Raw genomic sequence first — 14,966 nt, 5'->3', positions numbered from 1 at the left:
CAAAGCCCTTGAGCAAGGCACTTAGAACAAGATCGCAGACACACAAACACACGCACACACATTTATATATCACTAAATGGATACAAGGGAGTCACTCAATTTATCAGGCAATATATAGCATCAGCTAAATGTCACTCATTACGTGCTGGATGAAACAAAACCCTTGCTTTCACAGAGTTTTACCAATGATGCTGGTGTCATTCCTGTAGCCTGCACTTGAGTTGCAAAGCACTCGACTAAGATGTGTGTCAGCTGATGAGTTAGAAGGCCCCAATGCCCAATCTCTCTAACATACAGTATGCGATACTGGAAGGATGAAACAGACACACACATACCAACAAATAGTACTTATCCAAAGTGCTGCCCCTGCGGCTTTCCCAGCGGCTTTCCCAGCTATACTTGGCAGCCAGCAAAAGACTGTGAGCATATCTATGTGTGTGTGTTATTGTGGCAGGCTTTTTCCAGGCTCAGGATGGGCCTTTGGGGGTGAGTATGCATGACAGTAAGAATGATTGGTCCGTGTATACAGTAAAGGAAATAAGTCTGTGTTACATTAATTGACAGGAATCTATGCATGTTCCTGTTATTTCTGATCATTTGATAAACAAAAATGTATATTAGGCTTCAGTAAATTAAACCCCAATGACCAAAAGAGGTCACATCCCGCTTCAAAGCATTTCACCCTCCTTTGCTGGCAGACTACAAACTGAGATCGCATTAGCCCTAGCCTCACAGCAGAGCATTCAGGCACAGTCAAAACAATGCAGCTTAGTTGGCTTATCCAGCATCAGCCGCATGTGTAATATATTGCGGCAGTGGATGGGAGGGGAGTTGACTGGTGGAAGTCAAAGACATCGTATTTAACTTAAGAATCTGACAGGTGATGAGCAATCATCTAAGTTAAGTGTAAGAAACATCTGTGTTGAATTCATCAAAGACAGGATAGGTGCGTGAGTTCATGTATCAGTATTCAATATTTTTGTTCGGTTAATAAGTGTCTGAAGAGGACTAAAATATTGAAGATTTTTGTGAGTGTGTGTTTTCTTAAGTAGGCAAGGAATCCCCTGGGTTATACTACACAGTAAATGCACATTTAAGGAGAGCACCATAAAGTGGGTAGGCTCTGGTTCATTTCCAATTTTGAGTTTACATGTTGAGCGTCTGTTGTTGGAGATTACAATATGTTCTTCCCCACAGGCTGGAGGACTGTAAAATGAAAGCTTTCCAGATTTCACTCAGCGCCACCAGTGTCATCAAGATGCATGGCTGGTACAATGAAATATAATTGTGTTTATCTGTGTGCTAGCGAATGTATTTAACACACAGTGACAGCTAACTTACAGTCTGTAATGAGAGCTACATGTGGAGTACAGTATGTCAGCCTGTGACAGACACTGTCGTTACCAGTAGCTACATACACATCTGTATAGTGAGACAGCCAGTGGCCCGTAAAAAACTACTCACCTGCACAATAGAGTGTGAACTGTGTGTGTTTCAGTATGTTAAATAGTTTGTGACAGTAAGCTACTGTAACTTCAATGCTTTGGTCTATCTATTCAACGTGTGACAAGTATTGTTTCTGACTGTCATGTGCTTCAACGTGTGTGTATGTGTGGCAGCTCACACGTGCACATATTTATGAGCATATCACTTTCCTGTGTCATGCTAAATTACCCCCCTGCACTGGTAATCCCATTAAGGCTAGCTCAACAGGCTAATAGGGGGAAGTAATGGGCCCAGCTATATGTATCTAGGGGAACACTAATAAGCCGTGACACCACTCCCACTGTTAATTACCCCAAACTAGTCTAAACAAAGGAATCAACCCAGTTGGAGAAGACATACTCGGTCCATCGCACAGCTAGCAGTACACATAACCACAGACACACACATTAACACTGCAAGTCAACAAGGATCTCTTCATTGACTAACTCCTCAGGACACACAGATTCACCCAATGGCTACATTTTGATGAGGGCTTTTTGATAACGAGTATTGGATAGTGATGAGGAAGGAAAGTCTAAGTGTGTGTGTGTGTGTGTGTGTGTTTGTTTGAGTGTGTAATTAGTTGGTGGCCTCATGGAAGTATGTGTAATCATCTCCCATCATCACTTTCATCATCTAAGTCGTTGACTCTTTAACCCCCCTACATGTGTCTGTATGGATGGATAAGGGAAACAGGGCTCTGTGTGTGTGTGTGTGTGTGTGTGTGCAAAGCTTAATTAGCTTGCAATTGGTATTCACGCATGGTGACTGCAGGGAATGAGTTAATTGCAGTCCAATTCAAACGTTGACACACTTTCAAAGTTTTTTCCCCTCTCCCTGACAGAAACCAATGACGGGCTACAGATCACATTTATTAGATGAGAGCGAGTGAGAGAAAATGGAAGAGAGACAGAGAGAATGAGAGGGGGGGGCGAAGAAAGAACAGAGACAGAGAGAGAGAGGTGGATCAGAATAAAAAAGAGAAAAAGACACAGGAAGGTGAGCAAGTAAGTAAAGTGAGCAAAATTAAATGTTAAAGTAAGAGACAAAACAAATGAGGGACTGTGGATGAAAAAGATGCATGAAATGGTAAAACAAAATGGTTTAAATTACCACTAAAGATAGCAGCAAGCTGAAAAATGTATTTTATACAATGTCCTTCTGTCTTACAGGTGTATCATCACAATAGTATCATGCATATTGGTCTTGAAATATCAGTACTTTGCGCTCAGACGTGACACTTTACAAAAGTGTTAAAAAAATAAAACACAGGGTAACATAAAGGTAACATACCTGTGGATCAAACAAAAAGTAGGGGCGTCCATTTTTGAGCTGAATGGCCAGGAACTCTTCCTGATTTCCTGGAGAGAAGGCACAGAGCAGCAGGCCATCTGGGGACCGAGTACTGAAACTCAACTCAACACCTGATACAAAGTGAGAGAGAGAGAGAGAGCAAAATATTTAATTTGCTTTAATTTGCTCTCAGGATTTGATTTAACACAGGCTAAACAATACTTCAGCACTTGAACATTTTAAACAGTTGTGGAAGCTGTAATCAGGGCCTGACTCAATAAGAGACCTTTGGTGTTAAATCTGACAATTTAGATATTAGACAACACCCAGCGTTCACCATCATGAACAGAGTCTTTCATTTTCTGGTAACGCCACGTTTGCTAATGCATACACAGTGAAAGCTTCAGCAATGTGGGAAACTTGTGGGTTTCCCACTAACACACACACACACACACACACACACACGCACGCACACGCACACGCACACACACACGCACAGAATTCATCCAGCGTGCTGTCTTGTCATGTTACTATGGATCAGAGATTGGATCTTAATCCACTACTAGATATAGCGACATCGAGCATGCGGTTTACGTGTGCGTTTCCTCAGCTCTGTCTGTCTCTGAAGGAAAGGAGAAGTGTGGGAAGATGTGTAGGGTTGAATGGAGGCAGTCCAGGGTTCATCAGAAGCCGGTGTTTGCAAAAATAATTAGTGTGTGAAATCACTTAACATGGAGGGAAGTCAAACAGTTACAAGGCAAACTCAAGATGAATACAGATTATCCATTTCAGAGCTCCCAGTTTTCACTCTATTTTCAAAAGTACCTTTTCCGTGCTGTCTATTTGGATCTGGATCAATGGTTATGCTAGCTGTTGATTTATAGCAAAACATAGTGACTTGCAGTAGCCAAGTCAATTCATGTCAATCTTATTTAAATAGCCCAAAATAGGTGTTTTGTGTATGCTGGTGTACGTACAATATACAGCCTGTAGGTCGACAAGCAGGGTCACAGTACGTACTGGCAACAGTTATGTGGATCAGAGGTGCATATCTGTTTTCCTCTTTGGAGTCCTTTGTAAGACGTGGTGATGGAAATGAGGACTGATCCTAACTAATAGTGTGGATGCCAATATCAATGTATGCACATCATATACTGTATATATATCAGGGTCTAAAGCCCCAGTCGGATGGGATTAACATTACATGGAGAAGAGGGGAAGGAGAAGTTCACTGAGCTCCTCTGTAATTTCATTCATCCTTTCTGGTGATATTTTAACCATTGGGATATGGTCTGTAATAAACATAAAAGAGAAAACCTAAAGCCTCTCCAGGGGAGCGCGGAGGGAAAGATGTGAGACAAAGACGCTGCGTGAAGTAAATGAGTCAAAAATCATACTCCTTCTCTGAGTCATAACTTAGTCAAATCATAATACAGATATACTTTAAACACATTGATTTCATGCAGTTTGATTTCTCAAGGATATGGCTATCTGCAATATCCTCTGCAAATGAGCATGATCTCTGCTTAGAGATCACAAAAAACATATTTAACATCAAAGTAATTTAGTGATTACTGTCTGTAAATCCATGGGTAATCTGCAAACAGGATCTGCTAACAGCTAATTCTGCAGACTTTTAAAAACAGAAAACAAACATCTTATATTCTGATATTTACTGGAAATGAGACAAATTGAAAAAGCCTACAGCAAGTAGGAAACATTCAGGCTATCTCTCGGACATCTCACTCCAGCCAGCTGCCACCTTATTTAGGGTGGTTGTAGTAAAATTAAGAGGTACCGTATAGGTAACGCCTCATTTCAACTTCGTAAATCATCCGTTCCTAGTCCATATCGATGCTTTCAAAGCGAGCGACAGGAATAAGTAGAAACCGGGCGTAAGACAAAAGTTAAACTTAAAGAGGTGAGGTGTGTCGCTCCTGGCCAGACACAGTGTTATGGACATAATGCGCAGACATAGCTATTTGAATAGTTTGAACGTATAACAGGAAACAACCATTGTATTTCATTCCTTACAACAATGCGAGTGTAACAAAAAGCCTTGGATCTAGAAGGAATATAGAAGTGTCTTCTTATAATGGTCCCTTTCGGCAGTGAACGTATGCATTAATTACCAATAGTGCCCAAGATAACAAGTCTACATGGACATAAATGTGTAATAACTATGTTGGTAGTATACAGCAAAAAGAAGACAAGATGTTGAACTTGCATTCTGTGCATCAAGCAGGCATCTGCCATTTACATTCATGACCTTGTCACCACAGAGATGAGTGAAGTCATGACAGATACCTGACATTACATTATCCCCCTTTAACCTTCTCTCTGTGTCACACTCTCCTGATCGCCCATACATTCCTTTTTTTTCCTTCCCTACGCTTTTAACCTTCCTCCACTTTCACTTGACCTTTTCATTCTCTCGTCTCCACCTATTGCCTCATCTGAATGTTTTCTCTCCTTGCATCTTCAATTTTTCTTTTTACCTCTTTCACTCCCAACTTTGCTCTTTCCCATGTATCGCATGTTCCTATTTCTTCGCTCTAACTATGGTGCAAACAGTTATCCATCAAATTGTGTATTCTACAGTAACATGGACATGGGAGGTAGGTATTCTCTCTGGCTCTACGTTTTAGATGAACATGTACAACATGGTATGCATGTATATCTAAGTGTACATAATGATTAACATAAGGCACTAAGTAACGAGAGGCTAAGCAGAAGCAGCACCTTCAGGCCCGAAAGGTCAAAAACCAGGTGTGTCAAGGGTCGGAACATGATAATTTCATTATTTATAATAAGGGTTTGTTCAAAACAACCTGCCAGGACATCAGTAATGGCTTTATGCCCCCCGGCAGGTAACTGTATCCCTTCAGGAATAATTGTAAACAGTGACATAAGAGGGTTTGGATCAATTTTAACTGTTAAGACTGTAGCAAGACTTTAAAATAGCCTTCTAAGTTGTGCCAGAACACGTGAATGAATGTACATATTCTATCACACATGTACACACTCGTAACCAGTCCTACACACAGGGAACAGGCCCGTGGGACCCTGACACACACTCGCAGGATTTGACAGTGGAGAAGCAGTACTACTATTATTCCTGCCTCATTACCATAGGAGTTCATATTCATTCACATGCAAAGATCCTTAAATGATAAAAGATGATGCATTCTGTTATATCGTCATATAAAGGAATGTTGTGCGATATCCTGAACTTTTCTGCTATGCATTGTGATTTTTTTCTCACTGTCTTAAGATGAACCCGTTACTTCAGAAGTGAGTTTCCTTCTATCATGCTGTGTTTATGAGGAAACTACTTTGGATGAATTATTCAAGGAGGGCCAATCTAAGCCCCACAGTTGCCAAACAGTAGTAATGGTGTTAAGGATTGTTGAAAGGTCAACGTGACTATTAATGTATCTGTATATCTGAATGTATACATCATGTCAAGAATGAATCTTTGTTTTACAAAAAATGTAGCCTTTTGTTTATACTTTATATACTCCTTGGTATAATAACATCTGCAAGAGATACAATAAGGCAACAATAGACACATGTTGGTGTGGCTTATTATGTTCTGCATGTTTGACTCCGCACAATAGGGAGGGACAGACCGTCAGCACATGCTTGGCCGTGGTGTTTGGTCCAAATGTACAGCATCTAAGTGACACTGCTCGTGCTCAGCATTACTTCCTTAAGATTTCCCCACAGGACTTGTGCTACTTCACACTGACAACCACTTTGGAGCCATCAACAGACAAACCAGAGCACACATCCTGACAGGTGTCTCTGTTACACATACAGAGTACATTCATGCAAGCACACACACTATCACACACAAACGATCGCACAGACACAAAACACCAGCATGCACTTGTTCACCTGAGAGTGCTCACCAAAGACTCAGAAAAAATACATGTGCTAAATAAAATGCTCAATATACACAAACTCCCCCCCCCAACCCCCCAACAGGCCTTCACACCTCACAAGTACTACGCATGTCAATGCAGTTGATAAGTACTTGATTGTAAAAAAGTAAAGACAACCTAATCAGTTCATTTTATAAATATTTGACATACTATATAATGAACATCGTAAAAATGTATTTTAATTCTCTCCCCAAAGTAAAATCTTTTCCAAAATTGAGAGAACAAATTAATAGAGATAATTATTGTGGGTCCACTTTTCATTGCTAGTTAAAAATAAAAAAGGCAAAGTGGTCCATCGGGGCAACATGTTCATTACATCGCCCTACATCTAAAAAAGACAAACACACTGACAACGTTGCTTTTCTTTGTGCTGTAGAGGAAAGAAAAGAAGTTCCTGAAATTGCACCAAAGAACGGTTCTTATAAAATCAAGTACCTATTCTTTTGGGAGGATGAATCTGCTCAACAATTTAATAGATCAGTGTTCCTCAAATGGGAACCCTAGGGGTACTTCGTGGGTACTGCAAGGGGGTACGTGAGACTGTTTTAAAAATATTCATAAAAAAAAAAACATTTCATATTCAATAGTCCTATTTTCAACTCAATCAATAACTGCCATCAGCTGTCAATTTTCAGAACAAAAACTTTTTTTTTCTACCAAAAATGGTTTTGCGCTGGTTACGGGGTACTTGACTGAAGAAAGGTCCAAAAGGAGGTATAAGATGAAGTACCACTGTAATAGATTATTGAACCATCCTCTGGAGTTCATACATGTGTGCACACTGTGCTCCTTGTATAACATTCTGATATTTTTTGTGCAGTAGTTGATATTTTGGCCAGGCATTATGAATATCAACCAAATTTCATGCCAACCCACCCGGCCATTAGATGTGAGGACATTCTGCTCTAAGGCAAAGTGTTGAGATCGAGTGAACAACCAACCAACTGACCAAACAATATCACCAACTTCATGCCTCACAACTAGTCATGCAGAAACCTGTATGATCCACAATAAACATTTTACATGTTGTGAATTATTGTTGAGGAACCATTTTAAACCATCATGCAATGACTAACTGAACAAGGCAGTGTGAATGCAATGAAGAACCATGAAGAATATGAAAAAAAGAACGTTTTCAGAGATCTTTGTCGCTAAATATAATTTCACAGTGCTGTTGTGTCAAAATCTGGAAGTTGCTTTCATGAATGATATATTACTTAATCTACTGTAAAGAAACATTTTATGACCTACAAGTACATAAAACCAATTATACTCACACCATCAACTCTAGGTTAAGTGAGTCAATTACACCATATAGCTAAAACTGGGTCATTTCTAAATTAAATTATTGAGAACTGTTTTAAATATAGTTTATTGTTCATAATGAACAAGTGCAGCTGCTCTCTTTCTCTCTCTCTCGGTGTGTGTGACAAAGTGAACAAATAGGAATTATGTTTTATTCAACAATATGTAACATTAAAAAGTTTATTTCTTCGGTAGGTATTGTTTCATGTGTTCTTGTATTGTTTCTCCTCTCTCTGTCTCAGTAAACAGTGGAGGTTGTGTGTAATCATCTACACAACATAACCTGAATAACTCCAGTCATGTTAGCTCTGTGCTGGCATTAATCAGAGCCTGGCATATTAATGAGAGCGCGGCAGCTAGCTAATTACAGCCATAGATTCTGCAGCAGCCCATTAAATATACAAATGACAGAATTAAAGAGCCCAGCCTCTTCTGATTAATCTTTAAATGGGGAAAAACTAATGATGTCTGTGCAAACTTTCCCTTCACACATTTCTCCCCCCCCCCCCCCCCTCCTCTCAACGTCAATGCCTGGCAATCAATCATATTAATTAAGGAAAAATAATTTGTATCATTTAACATTTCCCTCTTTCCTGCTCAGTTGCTGCAGTGGTGCTGCAGAAATGTACTGTATTAGACATGTCTGGAAATGATCCAAGTCTATTTGTTCCTGTATTAATTCTTTTCCTTTTTTTCAAAACTGTTTGTAATGTTTCATCTCTCTTCATTGGCTGTGGGTTGTAGAAATACATCTGGGTTAGGGGAAATGTGAGCAGGCCCTCGTCCTCTTTCCAATCTGACAATTTCAGGCTCAAATACTGAAGAATTACAAATGAGGAGAGAGGATTTCATAATCTGTTTAGAACCAGTGCCCTTAATTCAAAGATGAACAAGGAGAGAAAGAAGTCACATTGTAGTGCTTCAGATATAGAAGCATTACAGATAAGATGAATGGACTAGCATGCATTTATGGAAACAAGCACTTACAGGGTATTCATATCACAGCGTGATTGCATATGGTTATAATCCTGTTCTATCTAAAGTAAGATTCAGTGTGGTAAATATTGACCTCAAGTACCCTAAATTCATTCAGCATTAAGAAGCATCGTTAATCACAAGTGAGCAGACTTATCATAATGGAAACATCCACCTCTATCCCAATAATTGCTCATGGAAAACAACCTATTTGGCCAAAATAATTTCAGTAAAGTGGCCATTGATTAAGTGAAATGGCAAACATCATATGATTTTGCAAGGTAATGTCTTGATTTGAATTAAGATTTAACATACATAAAATTGGCTCTGATTAAAGATGTGCCTTAGCTTAATTCACATGTTTAGCAAATCAGAAAGCCTGCAGTAAGAACCTGAATGAACAATTTAGGACAACAAAAAACTACTAATATTCCCATAATGCTGCATAATGTTGATGGAGAAAAATGATGATCTGCTGTTTCCTACAGAAAGCCCACCAGGATCTTCTGAAGCATTCATACTTATATGTATAAAAGAGTTTCCTCAAGACTCAAAAGACCCCAATTTCCAAGCAATGCATAATCTAATAGTTGTGATGTTTGCTGAATGAATCATCATGAGATCTTGCATTATGAAACTGAAAAGAAAAGACGATACAAAGATTCTCCTCATATGAATATGTTCCATTTGTCATTGTCGGAGTTACTAGGTTTCCATAAGACACCAACGATTGACGAGTCTCTCCTCTGTGATCAATTGACTCTCGAGGGGGCATTACACTGCATTACATTCATAATCCAATTTGGCTTTGATTTGTTCGCTGTTCCATGCGCTTCGATGGGAATAATTGTCTGTAGATGATGCTATTAGTATTGATGGTTGTAAAAGGGCGATGGTTTGAGGACTGCCGACACATTCTTGGTCCAGAATAGATCCGGTTTGAAAGTGATTGTCTGATCCATTACCCTTTATGAAGGAGGAACGTGGAGGAGATGAGAGGCACTGCTCAATAGCAAAACGCATCATCTATTTGCTGGCAGTATTTACCTTTGTGCTGAAGGAACATGGATGAGATCAAAAATAAACATTTGTTGATTTGGGATAAAATCACAGCGTTCAGAGAACCATGGTTCCCGGGTCTTGCTTACATAGAGCAAGACTTACCTCTTATGCTCTATGTCTTGCTTACATAGAGCATAAGAGGTAAGAGTAAGGCAACTGTTGGGATTTCTCAACATTTAACCAGATTTGCATTAAGGCAACAGTACACTATCTAAATATTCAGCTCCAAAAGAAGTAAGTTGTACAGGACAGAGATCTTAGGTGTGATATCATTATATATATATATAAAAAAAATAAATCTGATGTGTGATCTTTGTAAATTATAGTCCAGACAAGGTTTACTTAGTACTCATGTTCTGTTTCAGCCACACCCTTTTCACATTCATACAGTTATACACATTCAGACTACTCACATCCATAAGAACACACAACTTATCCTTTGTGAAGAAAGGTTGAAAAAGATGAGAGAGAGAAAACAAGAATATATAGATAATCTTAGTGCTAATAGTAAATATTAAAAGTGCTTGATAATTAAGTGTCTGTTGAAATCAAAAGTAATTAAAGATGTGTATGCTCCAACGGCGATCTTCTAGGTATAAAACAAAAATATCAGGGAATTGACTAGTGTGTGTTATGTAAATTTCTTGTTAAGTTGAATTACCGATTGCCCAACAAAATCAATAAACACTGAGTTACAAAAAAGTACAGATTTTATTCTAATAAACTCTAGGTTAGTATTGATTTGAATAGATTATTGTGATATTGTATAAGGTGGCTTACCTCTCCAAATACAGTCATTTAATTTCTCCTCAATTTCTATTCAAAAAGCCTTTACAAAATCTGTGTTTTTCACCACTCAGATGCAGTGAAAAATTCAATCTAGATGTGTGTTTGTGTGCATGAAAGCTGCTGCCTTTAGGGCACTAAAGGTCACCCTCAGATCCTGTGGCTCTCTTCAATATTTGGACACTGACAAACTGTTTGGGCTGGATGCTCCTGATGTATTAGATGTAAGATTAACAGTATACTTTGGGCGGGTGGCAAACATATTTGGGTATTTTAGTGGAACAAGATTATGTGACCAACAGAGAGAGATTTGTTGACTCAATTACAGTTATCACGGTCACATAAGGATTACAGATGAAAACCTTTATCTACCCATAGTCAGGTTTTTGTCAACAGTTTTAGAAAACAGTTTTAGAAAACTGGTTTGCCGACAGATATAAATTATTTTTTGACATTTATTATTCAGTTTTAACAGGGCTTGAGGAGGTGTAATCTATGACCCAAATTTAAACATGTTGTCCCTACAGAAAGTCATAGCTGGTGATACAAGGTTTGTACAGGACAGAGAAGTAATCTCAAGTGGCATCGAAGAGCTTTGGCCGCTCAAATCCCACTGATTAGTATCAGCAGTCATTAATTATGAGCGTCAGACTGCGTGATGTTCTCAGATGAAGCAGAACATGTTTGGCTGTGCAGCTCAACCCTCTAATGATGCTGGTAAACAGAAAGATAATTGTCCTTTAAGATGACGGGGGAATGTCACTACAAGACAGAGACTGCAGTGCGATCACCGAACAACACAAAACATACCAACAAATACAGGCATGCACGTATGTATGCACATGCACACATACTCACATGTACAGAATATAGTAATGCAGATGGACATGCCGTCCATTTTCTGACACACACAGTAATCTGCATATACCTAGATATACAGTAGTTTCTTACCTGTGAAGTCAGTGTTGACAGGAAGGGTGTCACTGGGAAACTGGTAGTAACCGTTTCCTGAGAATCTGGTTCCTCTGACAACTGGACCTTGTGGGTCAGAGAGAGAGACGTCTGACCTCTCCACCTAAAAAAAGAAAATTAATGTTATTAATAATAATAATAATATAACTGATAACGGTGCCTATTACAGCAACCATACTCAATATACTTATTTTACGGTTGTCACAATAGATACTATACTCTCCAAGTCCAGGTTCATTTCGGACACAACACTAAAGTTATACTCTCTACGTCCGCGAGAGGCGCTGTGACGTAAATTGTATCATCAGGGGGTGTATGCTCTGTGTCCAATTTGTTGTGACCAGACAGACCTGTCTGTGCAGCCACTACAATACAATTGGTAGTGCACTACTAAATGTCTATTGTGTCCGCAGCTGTCCATGTATGCGTCCATTTGGGAACATAACCGTGGCTTAAAATTCTACGCACATCCTAGTGGCACCAAGAGGATGTGCTTTGAGCTAAATGCTAACGTCAGCATGCTAACTTGCCCTCAATGAGAACGTAAACAAGCTGATGTTAAGCAGGTGTAATGTTTACACCATGTTCATCTTAGTTGAGCAAGTTGTTAGCGTGCTAACATTTGCTAATTAGCAACAAACACAAAGTAGTTACAGCTGAGGCTAATGGAAATGCCATTAGTCATAAACGTTTTGACCTGATAACGGCGCAAGATGAAAAGTTAGGGGATCACCAAAGACAATTTATCTTGATGCGGGCTAGAATGTGTTACAATCCATCCAACAGATGACATTTCACTCAAAACCACAAATGCCAACCCCATGGAGGAAAAGTCAAATGATCAACAGAGTCCGTAGGATTCATCCTCTGGGCACCATGAATGTCTGTGGAAACTTTTGTGCCAATCCATTGGATAGTCTGGTACAAAAGTGTGGACTAAGAGTAAACAGACATTGCCTGTATAGAGTCATGCCGCTAGTGAGTCTAAAACAGTGCTTCATTACATTTGTGCAGACTAGACCAGCACATATATGTACACTGTGTGAATGGCTATGAATACTGTCTTGCACGCACACGCACACACACACACACACACACACACACACACACACAAAGAGCTCAAAAAACCCAATGCAAACTGGCATACTGTATTTAAGCAAATCCTCTATCAGACCTGATATAGTGGGTCTGGTCCATTGAGTTGGGCTGGGGGGTCCCAGTCTATCTGAATGGTGGTTTTATTTACTGGATGTAACTGAGGAGGAGACAGTCCTGTTGGAGCTGAGGAGAGAAAGGTAGAAAATGAGAGATTGAATGCCAACTCAACGCAAATAACTTTTCTAATATTTTAAATCAGATTTTCATTATATATGGATTTGTGAACCACCTAAGTGCTTTGTTTGGTAAATGTATGTAAATGTGCACATAGAAACACTTAAGCAATGCATTCTCATGTTGTGGTTGTAATCATCAATACACTGATTTTGTGAACTTGATGTTATTTTTTTCCTGAAGAAAAAAAGTCACGGCTCACTTTATCTCATACCCACTGTATGTCTAGACTGCACAAAAGCCCAATTTTAATTTAACAGAGGGTCAATTTAATTTCCTTCTTTCACTTTAGATGTTAAATTGAATGTCCCTTTGAAAAAATACCGAGCGCTACTTGAGCTGTAGCTTCCACGTGTATCATAAATAAATCAACCGGAGCCCGGCTGATATGGTGAGAGGAGATATACAGGAATGGATAGAGAGGCAAGTGATGGACTGGTGTAGAGATGGGGAAGATGTGCGTGCATTAAGTGTCACTCCATCGTTGTGTTTCTGTCTCTGTGTGTGTGTGTGTTTCAGTAATGGTCTAAATGTTCTGTGGTAGGAGTAAATTAGCTCTCGGTGACACACATGCAGACCATCTTTAGTGTGAGTTCTAATAGAGCTCTTAAAGGGGAAGTGGACAGGTTGTCTTAGACGGCTCATCTTGGCACATCAAACCATAAATTACTGCCAATCGATAGCTTACCAGTCTATTGAAATGAGCTATGGTGACATTTAGAACATTGAATGTGCCACACACACACCTCATTTTAAACAGTGGTGTTCTTCATTGATGAATGTGTGCTAGAAAACTAATTATTCTTTCGGTTTAACCAAAGTCTGAAAAATCTTGGATCTATCTGACGCCGATTTAGCCTCAAGGGGATAATGGGCTGAGACTTCCTCTTTCGTGTGCTGGTGATTGTTTACAGACCGATTAGCAACTTGAGATGCGAGAGTGGAGTTTGAGTAGACTACGATGACTACAACCAGATGTTTGAACAATTAACCAGTTACACTCAGTTCACAGTTAATAATAATTAAATAAATAAAAAGCTAAACGTTTGTCAGAGTTCCAAGATTGCATTGCGGCCAATGCGTTCCGCCTATTTTGCTCTCCACACAGACTGTTAACCTGCATGTACCCAAAGTCTGCTCAAACATGATTGGTCAACACTAGTCAGACCACAAACGAACAACAAACGAACTACAAACAGAAACCGGAATGCTTCAGATACCAAAATCTTGTCCGATTGTTTATAGATTCTGCATTCATATGCAGATATCAATTTTTAGTCTGAATGAATGAGTGAGTGTGTGTGTGTGTGTGTGTGTGTTTTATGTGTATTAGAGGCAGATGGTCTGAAAGTAGGCGGGGAGATTACAATGCACAAATGTGTCTGTTTCTAGATTAAAGTAGATAAATTGTTATGGCATTGCTACGTGGCAGACCTTTATCTTGTGAACAACTTTCTCACTGCGTCAGGGGTCAAGCCAGGTTTCCTGGGATTCTGTGTAAAACCCAGTGGCAAAAGGGACCATGCTCTGCTGGTTCTGTTGTTTGATCAAACGAGACTGACCTGAGGAAATGTTACTGAAGGTATTATAACTGATTCTCTCATCCTAGTAGAGCTATTGTCACCTGTGATTGACACAGGACATCATTGGACAGGGAATATGTGTACTTTGCGACACAAAGAAGGATTAGACTGGACTGGTTCAAAACATCAGGGAAAGGTTTGTCTGCTCTCTCCAGATGTCTCGTATTCTCATTCTGCAATGTTGTTGACGTTAATGATAATTTGTCTTTAACAGAAATCTAAATCA

At 39.4% G+C, this 14,966-nt stretch overlaps 1 protein-coding gene across 1 annotated transcript in view; it reads right to left on the bottom strand.

The window, feature by feature from the left end:
• ush2a (Usher syndrome 2A (autosomal recessive, mild)) overlaps positions 1-14,966 on the bottom strand; it is a 120,259-nt gene that overhangs the window by 60,905 nt on the left and 44,388 nt on the right. Inside the window, exons 23-25 of the mRNA XM_031846206.1 lie at positions 13,000-13,106; positions 11,805-11,928; positions 2,779-2,909 (exon numbers count right to left, since the gene is read on the bottom strand). Of these exons, the coding sequence (XP_031702066.1) occupies positions 2,779-2,909; positions 11,805-11,928; positions 13,000-13,106 (362 nt within the window). The remainder of the gene's footprint in view (positions 1-2,778; positions 2,910-11,804; positions 11,929-12,999; positions 13,107-14,966) is intronic.

The sequence above is a fragment of the Anarrhichthys ocellatus genome, unplaced genomic scaffold (genome assembly GCF_004355925.1).
Source record: "Anarrhichthys ocellatus isolate YVR2014 unplaced genomic scaffold, GSC_Weel_1.0 scaffold6, whole genome shotgun sequence".
In the NCBI taxonomy this organism is placed as follows: Eukaryota; Metazoa; Chordata; class Actinopteri; order Perciformes; family Anarhichadidae; genus Anarrhichthys; species Anarrhichthys ocellatus.
Note: the sequence above shows the minus strand (reverse complement) of the source record. Positions and strands in the feature narration are given on the sequence as shown.